Here is an 11,566-nt window from a genome sequence, read left to right on the forward strand (position 1 = left end):
TATAATAAATCCTTACCAAAGAATAAGAAAGTTAGGTCTATAATAAATCCCTACCAAAGAATAAGAAACTTAGGTCTATAATAAATCCCTACCAAAGAATAAGAAACTTAGGTCTATAATAAATCCCTACCAAAGAATAAGAAATTTAGGTCTATAATAAATCCCTACCAAAGAATAAGAAACTTAGGTCTATAATAAATCCCTACCAAAGAATAAGAAACTTAGGTCTATAATAAATCCTTACCAAAGAATAAGAAACTTAGGTCTATAATAAATCCTTACCAAAGAATAAGAAACTTAGGTCTATAATAAATCCTTACCAAAGAATAAGAAAGTTAGGTCTATAATAAATCCCTACCAAAGAATAAGAAACTTAGGTCTATAATAAATCCCTACCAAAGAATAAGAAACTTAGGTCTATAATAAATCCTACCAAAGAATAAGAAACTTAGGTCTATAATAAATCCCTACCAAAGAATAAGAAACTTAGGTCTATAATAAATCCTTACCAAAGAATAAGAAACTTAGGTCTATAATAAATCCTTACCAAAGAATAAGAAACTTAGGTCTATAATAAATCCTTACCAAAGAATAAGAAAGTTAGGTCTATAATAAATCCCTACCAAAGAATAAGAAAGTTAGGTCTATAATAAATCCCTACCAAAGAATAAGAAAGTTAGGTCTATAATAAATCCTTACCAAAGAATAAGAAATTTAGGTCTATAATAAATCCCTACCAAAGAATAAGAAACTTAGGTCTATAATAAATCCCTACCAAAGAATAAGAAACTTAGGTCTATAATAAATCCTACCAAAGAATAAGAAACTTAGGTCTATAATAAATCCCTACCAAAGAATAAGAAAGTTAGGTCTATAATAAATCCCTACCAAAGAATAAGAAACTTAGGTCTATAATAAATCCCTACCAAAGAATAAGAAACTTAGGTCTATAATAAATCCTTACCAAAGAATAAGAAACTTAGGTCTATAATAAATCCCTACCAAAGAATAAGAAATTTAGGTCTATAATAAATCCCTACCAAAGAATAAGAAACTTAGGTCTATAATAAATCCTTACCAAAGAATAAGAAACTTAGGTCTATAATAAATCCCTACCAAAGAATAAGAAACTTAGGTCTATAATAAATCCTTACCAAAGAATAAGAAACTTAGGTCTATAATAAATCCTTACCAAAGAATAAGAAAGTTAGGTCTATAATAAATCCCTACCAAAGAATAAGAAACTTAGGTCTATAATAAATCCCTACCAAAGAATAAGAAAGTTAGGTCTATAATAAATCCCTACCAAAGAATAAGAAATTTAGGTCTATAATAAATCCCTACCAAAGAATAAGAAACTTAGGTCTATAATAAAGCCTACCAAAGAATAAGAAATTTAGGTCTATAATAAATCCTTACCAAAGAATAAGAAACTTAGGTCTATAATAAATCCCTACCAAAGAATAAGAAAGTTAGGTCTATAATAAATCCCTACCAAAGAATAAGAAACTTAGGTCTATAATAAAGCCTACCAAAGAATAAGAAACTTAGGTCTATAATAAATCCCTACCAAAGAATAAGAAAGTTAGGTCTATAATAAATCCCTACCAAAGAATAAGAAACTTAGGTCTATAATAAATCCTTACCAAAGAATAAGAAACTTAGGTCTATAATAAATCCCTACCAAAGAATAAGAAATTTAGGTCTATAATAAATCCCTACCAAAGAATAAGAAACTTAGGTCTATAATAAAGCCTACCAAAGAATAAGAAATTTAGGTCTATAATAAATCCTTACCAAAGAATAAGAAACTTAGGTCTATAATAAATGCTACCAAAGAATAAGAAATTTTAGGTCTATAATAAATCCTTACCAAAGAATAAGAAACTTAGGTCTATAATAAATCCTACCAAAGAATAAGAAACTTAGGTCTATAATAAATCCTACCAAAGAATAAGAAAGTTAGGTCTATAATAAATCCTACCAAAGAATAAGAAATTTAGGTCTATAATAAATCCCTACCAAAGAATAAGAAACTTAGGTCTATAATAAATCCCTACCAAAGAATAAGAAATTTAGGTCTATAATAAATCCCTACCAAAGAATAAGAAACTTAGGTCTATAATAAAGCCTACCAAAGAATAAGAAATTTAGGTCTATAATAAATCCTTACCAAAGAATAAGAAACTTAGGTCTATAATAAATCCCTACCAAAGAATAAGAAAGTTAGGTCTATAATAAATCCCTACCAAAGAATAAGAAATTTAGGTCTATAATAAATCCCTACCAAAGAATAAGAAACTTAGGTCTATAATAAAGCCTACCAAAGAATAAGAAATTTAGGTCTATAATAAATCCTTACCAAAGAATAAGAAACTTAGGTCTATAATAAATCCCTACCAAAGAATAAGAAAGTTAGGTCTATAATAAATCCCTACCAAAGAATAAGAAACTTAGGTCTATAATAAAGCCTACCAAAGAATAAGAAACTTAGGTCTATAATAAATCCCTACCAAAGAATAAGAAAGTTAGGTCTATAATAAATCCCTACCAAAGAATAAGAAACTTAGGTCTATAATAAATCCTTACCAAAGAATAAGAAACTTAGGTCTATAATAAATCCCTACCAAAGAATAAGAAATTTAGGTCTATAATAAATCCCTACCAAAGAATAAGAAACTTAGGTCTATAATAAAGCCTACCAAAGAATAAGAAATTTAGGTCTATAATAAATCCTTACCAAAGAATAAGAAACTTAGGTCTATAATAAATGCTACCGAAGAATAAGAAATTTTAGGTCTATAATAAATCCTTACCAAAGAATAAGAAACTTAGGTCTATAATAAATCCTACCAAAGAATAAGAAACTTAGGTCTATAATAAATCCTACCAAAGAATAAGAAAGTTAGGTCTATAATAAATCCTACCAAAGAATAAGAAAGTTAGGTCTATAATAAATCCCTACCAAAGAATAAGAAACTTAGGTCTATAATAAATCCTACCAAAGAATAAGAAAGTTAGGTCTATAATAAATCCTACCAAAGAATAAGAAATTTAGGTCTATAATAAATCCCTACCAAAGAATAAGAAACTTAGGTCTATAATAAATCCCTACCAAAGAATAAGAAATTTAGGTCTATAATAAATCCCTACCAAAGAATAAGAAACTTAGGTCTATAATAAAGCCTACCAAAGAATAAGAAATTTAGGTCTATAATAAATCCTTACCAAAGAATAAGAAAGTTAGGTCTATAATAAATCCCTACCAAAGAATAAGAAACTTAGGTCTATAATAAATCCCTACCAAAGAATAAGAAAGTTAGGTCTATAATAAATCCCTACCAAAGAATAAGAAACTTAGGTCTATAATAAATCCTTACCAAAGAATAAGAAACTTAGGTCTATAATAAATCCCTACCAAAGAATAAGAAATTTAGGTCTATAATAAATCCCTACCAAAGAATAAGAAACTTAGGTCTATAATAAAGCCTACCAAAGAATAAGAAATTTAGGTCTATAATAAATCCTTACCAAAGAATAAGAAACTTAGGTCTATAATAAATGCTACCAAAGAATAAGAAATTTTAGGTCTATAATAAATCCTTACCAAAGAATAAGAAACTTAGGTCTATAATAAATCCTACCAAAGAATAAGAAACTTAGGTCTATAATAAATCCTACCAAAGAATAAGAAAGTTAGGTCTATAATAAATCCTACCAAAGAATAAGAAAGTTAGGTCTATAATAAATCCCTACCAAAGAATAAGAAACTTAGGTCTATAATAAATCCTACCAAAGAATAAGAAAGTTAGGTCTATAATAAATCCTACCAAAGAATAAGAAATTTAGGTCTATAATAAATCCCTACCAAAGAATAAGAAACTTAGGTCTATAATAAATCCCTACCAAAGAATAAGAAATTTAGGTCTATAATAAATCCCTACCAAAGAATAAGAAACTTAGGTCTATAATAAAGCCTACCAAAGAATAAGAAATTTAGGTCTATAATAAATCCTTACCAAAGAATAAGAAAGTTAGGTCTATAATAAATCCCTACCAAAGAATAAGAAACTTAGGTCTATAATAAATCCCTACCAAAGAATAAGAAAGTTAGGTCTATAATAAATCCCTACCAAAGAATAAGAAATTTAGGTCTATAATAAATCCTTACCAAAGAATAAGAAACTTAGGTCTATAATAAATGCTACCAAAGAATAAGAAATTTTAGGTCTACTAAGGTTCTTTCTTTTCTCTTTATTTCATTTTCTCTCCCTCACCTTTCTTCCTTCTTTCCTTCCTTCCTTCCTCTCTTTCTCTCTCTCTTTCTCTTTTTTGAGATGGAGTCTTGCTCTGTCACCCAGGCTGGAGTGCAGTGGCACGATCTCGGTTCACTGCAACCTCTGCCTCCTGGGTTCAAGCAATTATCATGCTTCAGCCTCCCAAGTAGTTGGGATTACAGGCGTGTGCCACTACGCCCGGCTAATTTTTGTATTTTTTGGTAAAGATGGGGTTTCACCATGTTGGCCACGCTGGTCTTGAACTCCTGACCTCAAGGGATCCGCCTGCCTTGGCCTCCCATAGTGCTGGGATTACAGGTGTGAGCCACCGCACCCGGCCTCTACTAGGTTCTTAATAAGTGGTATATCCAATTACCACCAGGATACTTTTTGTCAGTATTTGAACAACATGAAACTGTTTCGGTACATAAGTTGATAAGAAACCACGAATTATAGTTTAATAAACTAAGCATGTTTACTTACCGCCTCTAGGAGAAGGAGAATCGTGCCCCCCAATGATCACGTGGACACCGGAATCTTCCAGCTTCACTCTCCATTTTTCAATGATAGCCCCAGACTTGTCCTGAAAGCAGAACGCTGGCAGGTCAGGAAACTTCCCTCCAAACAGTCAACCGTTGCTTACACTGGGGCTGAGTCACCTGACAGGAAGTTCCTACAAACCTTACTGGCATCATTGAAAACAGACAGCTCCATGGTACCTTCAAAGTCCTGTTGCAAAACAGACCTCAAACATTCGTCCAGCCACGGTTCAGCGTTGTGGACTGGGAGGATAATAGACTGGAATTCAAAAGAAATGGATTAATACAAGTGTGAAAACTTAGTTCCCTTTCCATGGCTCCAATTTACCTCCCCTTCACCACCTGCACATATGCCGTGACAAACAAAAGGTGTCCACTCCTTTTCTCCAGGCTCTTAACATGCTTGTAAGATTCTTTACGTCTTAGCTTTCCCTGAACTGCCTTCTATATGTTTTTGAAAGTGAAAAAAAAACTGAAAGGACTTTGGGAGGCCGAAGTGGGCGGATCACAAGGTCAGGAGATTGAGACCATCCTGGCTAACATGGTGAAACCCTGTCTCTACTAAAAATACAAAAAATTAGCCAGGCGTGGTGGCGGGCGCCTGTAGTCCCAGCTACTCGGGAAGCTGAGGCAGGAGAATGGCGTGAACCCGGGAGGCGGAGCTTGCAGTGAGCTGAGATTGCACTACTGCACTCCAGCCTGGGTGACAGAGCAAGACTCCGTCTCAAAAAAACAAAACAAAACAAAACAAAAAACTGAAAGGCATCAAGTTGTTCCCAACTCAATGGTAAATCGTGAGTTTTCCAATCACTGATCAGAAACATCATTTTGGTTGAAACAAGTATCTGGGTATCTTCCAACTCACTCATGAAAATAACTGGTTGGTTGGTTGGTTTTTTTTTTTTTTTTTGAGACCGAGTCTTGCTCTGTCACCCAGGCTGGAGTGCAGTGGCTCGATCTCGGCTCACTGCAAGCTCTGCCTCCCGGGTTCACGCCATTCTCCTGCCTCAGCCTCCCGAGTAGCTGGGACTACAGGCGCTGGTTGGTCATGTTCTAGGTGCAATAAGCATTTCGGCAAACCATGTTAGAAAACCTGCAACAAAGTAACCCCTTTAAGTAACCCCTCGCCCACAAAAAACAATGTTTTAACAAAGTATCGGGCAGGAGGTGTTCAAAGAACCCAGCTGAGCAAATGGGAGGCCTGACGTCCATCTCTCGATTCCTTTGTCCTACACTTCGTTTCGGGCTAGTGTAGCTAGTGTCCTTTTCTCATTGTCCTTTTGTCATGAAGCCCAAAACAAAAATTTATAAAGTGGGATGGAGTAAAACCAGTGAAATTCAATGCCAACAAAACAACTGATTAGAGGAGTTAAGTCTTAATTTCATACATTATAATATTAAGTGATACGGAGCGATAGTTAAGAGATTAGTCTGTCCTCACCCTTAATTTATATCCAAAAAAGAAAAGTTGAAAGTGTGTTGAAAACACAATTTAGTCAAGTTCTTTACAAATGAAACCTCACTCTGTCTCTTCCTGGACTTAGCTTTATAAGAATAAAAGTTCTGGCCGGGCGCGGTAGCTCACGCCTGTAATCACAGCAGTTTGGGAGGCCGAGGCAGGCAGATCATCTGAGGTCGGGAGTTCGAGACTAGCCTGACCAACATGGAGAAACCCCGTCTCTACTGAAAATACAAAATTACCCTGGTGTGGTGGTGCATGCCTGTAATCCCAGCTACTCCGGAGGCTGAGGCAGGAGAAACGCTTGAACCCGGGAGGCAGAGGTTGCGGTGAGCCGAGCTCCCGCCATTGTACTCCAGCCTGGGCAACGAGTGTGAAACTCCATTTCAAAAAATAAAAATTAAAAAAAAAAAATAAAACGAGTTGCCTAATTTATTTACAAATTTACCTTAGTTTGGATTTACTTAGAGGAAAAGAAGGAAATAATTTTTCTCAAGATCTACAAAATATAATGTTTCTATCAAAGATAGACCTTGATTCACCTGTTCCCAATTTTAGTAAGACTGGAATAGAAAAAAGGCTGGAAAAAACAAACAAACAAAAAACAGAAAACATGCTGAGCCTTTGGGCGACTGCTAATCCTACATCCCTGTGGTTGTTCCCTGCATCCGCCTATTGGCTGGGTCTGAACCCTGAGGGCCTTTGCTCCAGCCTCTGCCGGAGCACAGGGAAGGTGTTCCAGGCTTGTGGGCAGGTTTTTAGGGCACGCGTTTGGGGTAAGTGTGCTGGGCACACAGGCAGGTGTGTGGGCACGGAGGAGGTGTGCAGGTAGGTGTGTGGGATGTGTAGGCAGGTGTGCAGGGCAGGTGCACGGGCAGGTATGGGGCACGGGCATGTATGCAGGACGCAGAGCAGGTGTGTGAAGCAGGTGTGCAGGCACAAGACGTGTGTGTGGGGCATGGGCAAGTGTGCCGGGAATGTGTGACGGCAGATGTGTGGGGTGCGGGGTTGTGTTGGGGCACACGGACAGGTGTGCAGGCAGGTGTGGGGCATGGGGAGGTGTGCAGACCAGGTGTGTGGGGTGCGGGAGCGAGGCAGGTGCGCGCGGCAGGTGCGCGGGGGCGAGTCAGGAGCGCGGGGCACGTGAGTGGGGTGTGGGTCAGGTGCGCGGAGGCGGGGCAGGTGTGCGGGGGCGGGGCAGGTGTGCAGGACAGGCGTGCAGGGGCGCAAGGCAGGTGCGTAAAAGCGAGGCAGATGCGCAGGTGCGCGGACCAGGTGTGTGAGGTGCGGGGGCAGGTGCGCGGGGGCAGGTGCGCGGGGGCGAGGCGGGGGCGAGGCGGGGGCGAGGCGGGGGCGAGGCGGGGGCGAGGCGGGGGCGAGGCGGGGGCGCGGGCGCGGGGAAGGAGCGCGGGGCAGGCGGGCGGGGACGAGGCAGGTGCGCTGTCCGTCCACCCCACGACCAGGTGAGGGCGAACGGGGAACTGAGTTCCGAGCCCGGAAGCTTCAAAATCAGAACGAGGAAGGTCGGTGAGGAGGCCACGCCCGCGAGACGCGGGCAGGAAGCGCAGCCGGAGCTGCAGATCTCGGCCACGCCCCGCGGGCTCCAATCCCGAGCGTCCCCCGCACGCGCAGCTGCGCTCGCCCGCGGGGCCTAAGGGCTGCTCAGGGCGGAGACCCCGTAGGTGAGCCCGAGAGGCGGTGCGCGGCTGCGAACCCCGGAGCGAGAGAGGACTGGAGGGCGGGGTGAGGGGACGCGAGGACCCAGCCTGCGCGGCGGGGCACCCTCCCCGCTGGCACCTACCACGTGGGCCTGCATGGCCTGGCGCTCTTCGGACGCCCCGCCCACGCCGGCTCCGCTCATCCCGCCGCTTCGGCCTACGGCGCCTGCGCGGGCGGCACCAGGAGGCGGGTCCGAGGCCAGGCAATCTCTGATTGGTGCAGAGCGGCGTCCATAGGGGTGGGCCTCCCGGCGGGGCGTGGCAGGAGCGGGGCTGCTCGGCGCGGGGCGGGGCCGGGAGGTCGCGGCCTCAGTCTTCCGCCATGGGCCACGCCCTGGTCCCGGGTCACCTCTCGGGGCCGCCTCCTTGGCCCGTGGAAGCCTCCTGCTCTCCTCTAGGGCGCGCGTCACAATCTGTGGTCCCCCGTAGACGCCGCCGCGGGGAAGGCGGGGCTGTGCGAGGGCGCCGCGCTGCAAACCCAAGCCAGGCGGCCTGGAGGTTGCTGTAAAGCCTCAAGCAAGGCTGACATGTAAAAGAGTCGTTGCATTTCACCCGGGCTGTGGGCTGTGCTACCTGCCCAGGGAGGACGAGGGGACTGCAGGGCGTCCTTTCAGACAGACGCGGTAGGGAAAGCAGAGCGTGCAGGACACTTGACGGCCCCAGGAGAGGGGTGAGGCCCTGACCCCACCGGGGTGTCATCCAGGAGGAAGGGTGCTCGGGGCGAGGTCCCCCAGGAGAAGTGCCCAGGCCTGAGGCCTTGACCCCACTGAGATGTCCCCCCAGGAGGAGGGGTGCCCGGGAGTGAGGCCCTGACCCCACTGTGAGGTCCCCCAGAAGGAGGGGTGCCCGGGAGTGAGGCCCTGACCCCACCGTGAGGTCCCCCAGGAGGAAGGGTACCTGGGGTTAGCTCCCCCAGGAGGAGGGGTGCCCGGGAGTGAGGCCCCGACCCCACCGTGAGGTCCCCCATGAGAAGGGGTGCCTGGGGAAAGACATGACCTCAGTAGCTCCGGGTACCCTCCACCTTTGCCCTCATTTCCGCCTCCGCATGCAGCCTTGGGAACTGCAGGGCTGGGAACCCGGAGAAGGCGGCCGGGCTCTGGGGGAGCTCAGAGGTGGCCTTCCCTGCCAGGAACACAGGCCAGGCCCCATTCCTATTTAACCTTATACTTGAGGAGCACAGAGCGGATATCTCCAGATTTGAGTCCTGAACGCGCGGCCGGGAACCCTAGCAGTTCTGAACTTGTCAAGGGAGCAGCCTGCCATGAGGGGTCTCCCAGGCGGCTGTGAGGCCTCTGGAACCTCCCTGCTTGGAGGAGGTTGACTGGGGACAGGGCCGTGGGGGTCAATAAAAGGACTGCTGCCATTAGCCCTGGGCTGCCTGCACACACAGATTAAGCCCACTTGGGATTTGTTCCAGCTGATCTGAAGTAATGAGTAATTCACAATTAATGAGCACGGCTGTAAGCAGCCCTTCCTGGACAAATCCTTGGCTGTCCAAAACTAAGATTAAATGCAAATCATTCTGTCAATTAACCGTTACAACAAAGCCAAACTTCTGTTAAGCATCACTTCATAGATGATTTTTTTCCCCTTAAATTGCCTCCTTGTTTGCAAAGCCTGTTTTACAAGTGGAGTGCTTAAGTCACATGAGTGAAAATGCAGCCTTATTTACCGTTCAGCAAAAGCTATCTGAGAATTTGCTTCCAGGGACCTCATGTTCTCCAGAGGTTGGGGTACTAGGAATCATTTCATTGTAAAGGACTCGGTAAAAAGTAGCCCTGTAGCTGCCAGAATGCGCCGTAGGCTCATGATAAGGTAGGTGGTAAGGGCCAGAGGTCAGGGGTCACAGATGGCTTCTGCCCCTCCACAGCACATGGTGTCCAGAACTGGGCTTGCCTCTCACCTTCCTTCCTGTACATTTCCTGGTGCCAGAAATTTGCTTTTCACTGACTTCCCCCTAATTCAAATTTGATTAGAATCTCCTTTTTGGGAACATTCAAAGTGCCAAGGTGCGTTTCAGAAATGCAGGGTTGCAGAGGTGGGGTCCTGAAATCCAAGGGTGGTGGGGCCTGAGATCACTGCCCTCGCAGTAGGAAGATCCTCGGGGAGAGGCCAGCAGAGGGCCTGGACAGAAGGCACTGACACTGTACCCTGGAGAGAGACAGGAAGGAGGACCTGGGGCCTCAGAGCTGGCCGGGTGGAGATCGTGTGGTCTTCGTTCAGAGGGAAGTGAGGTGCTGATGAAAGATGATTGACGTCACGTGGGCACCAGCAGAGGAAGTGACACAAAACGCCCCACAGCTTTGGGTTCACTGAGTGGGCAGTTGTATTTATTTATTTTATTTTATTTTTGTAGAGATGGGGTCTTGCTGTTGCCCAGACTGGTCTCGAGCTCTTGGCCTCCCAAACTGCTGGGATTACAAGTGAGAGCCATTGCGGATAGCCAGTTTTCTTTATTTTTAATTGTTGTTTGTGCAAAAGGTTTTGGCGAATACTGGCTATATTCAGAGGACTCAGTACCAGTTGCCAGGGGCCTGGAGTAGGTGCTGTGGTCTCAATGTGTGTGTCCCCCCAAACCATATGTTGACACCTAACCCCCAAGGCGATGTGGTTAGGAGATGGAGCTTTACGGAGGTGACTGGGCCGTGAGGGCTCTCCTCTTATGACAGACGAGTGCCCTTCAACGACACTTGAAGGAGCCCTTTTGTCCCTTCCTCCACGTGAGGACACATAGAAGTTACCATCTCTGGGGAACAGGCTGTCACCAAACACCAAGTCTGCTGGCGCCTGGATCCTGGACTTCTCAGCCTCTACAACTGTGTGCAATACATTTCTATTGTTTATCAATCACATGGTCAGAGGTATTTTGTTACAGCAGCACAAATGGACCAAGACATCAGGCCTCCAAATCGAAGAACTGCTCAGCAGCCTTCAGTGCTGGGTGGGGAGACAGAGGTTCCCTGCAGGTCCCCACAGACAGTGTTAGACTCGGTGCTGGGTGGGGAGACAGAGGTTCCCTGCAGGTCCGCACGGACGGGGTTAGACTCGGTGCTGGGTGGGGAGGTTCCCTGCAGGTCCGCACGGATGGTGTTAGACTCGGTGCTGGGTGGGGAGACAGAGGTTCCCTGCAGGTCCCCACAGACAGTGTTAGACTCGGTGCTGGGTGGGGAGACAGAGGTTCCCTGCAGGTCCCCACAGACAGTGTTAGACTCGGTGCTGGGTGGGGAGACAGAGGTTCCCTGCAGGTCCACATGGACGGGGTTAGACTCGGTGCTGGGTGGGGAGACAGAGGTTCCCTGCAGGTCCACACGGACGGGGTTAGACTCGGTGCTGGGTGGGGAGGTTCCCTGCAGGTCCGCACGGACGGTGTTAGACTCGGTGCTGGGTGGGGAGACAGAGGTTCCCTGCAGGTCCACACGGACGGGGTTAGACTCGGTGCTGGGTGGGGAGACAGAGGTTCCCTGCAGGTCCCCACAGACAGTGTTAGACTCGGTGCTGGGTGGGGAGACAGAGGTTCCCTGCAGGTCCACACGGACGGGGTTAGACTCGGTGCTGGGTGGGGAGGTTCCCTGC

At 45.1% G+C, this 11,566-nt stretch overlaps 1 protein-coding gene across 10 annotated transcripts in view; it reads right to left on the reverse strand.

Moving 5' to 3' along the window:
* B3GNTL1 (UDP-GlcNAc:betaGal beta-1,3-N-acetylglucosaminyltransferase like 1) overlaps window positions 1-8,377 on the reverse strand; it is a 116,268-nt gene extending 107,891 nt beyond the window's left edge. For 6 of the 10 annotated variants that reach the window (XR_010153176.1, XR_008540257.2, XM_024350794.3 and 3 more), the window contains exons 1-3: window positions 8,077-8,377; window positions 4,959-5,075; window positions 4,761-4,860 (exon numbers count right to left, since the gene is read on the reverse strand). Coding sequence is in view for 8 of the 10 variants with exons in the window: in XM_024350794.3 (XP_024206562.1) it covers window positions 4,761-4,860; window positions 4,959-5,075; window positions 8,077-8,136 (277 nt within the window). In the remaining 2 variants the exon portion in view is untranslated. Of the gene's footprint in view, window positions 1-4,760; window positions 4,861-4,958; window positions 5,076-6,517; window positions 6,649-8,076 lie in introns of those variants that run through there. The other 4 variants (XM_063799474.1, XM_063799473.1, XM_054670284.2 and 1 more) reach the window with 3 other exon arrangements.
* Between the last annotated feature and the right edge of the window lie 3,189 nt (window positions 8,378-11,566).

This window comes from Pan troglodytes, chromosome 19, assembly GCF_028858775.2.
Source record: "Pan troglodytes isolate AG18354 chromosome 19, NHGRI_mPanTro3-v2.0_pri, whole genome shotgun sequence".
Classification (NCBI taxonomy): domain Eukaryota; kingdom Metazoa; phylum Chordata; class Mammalia; order Primates; family Hominidae; genus Pan; species Pan troglodytes.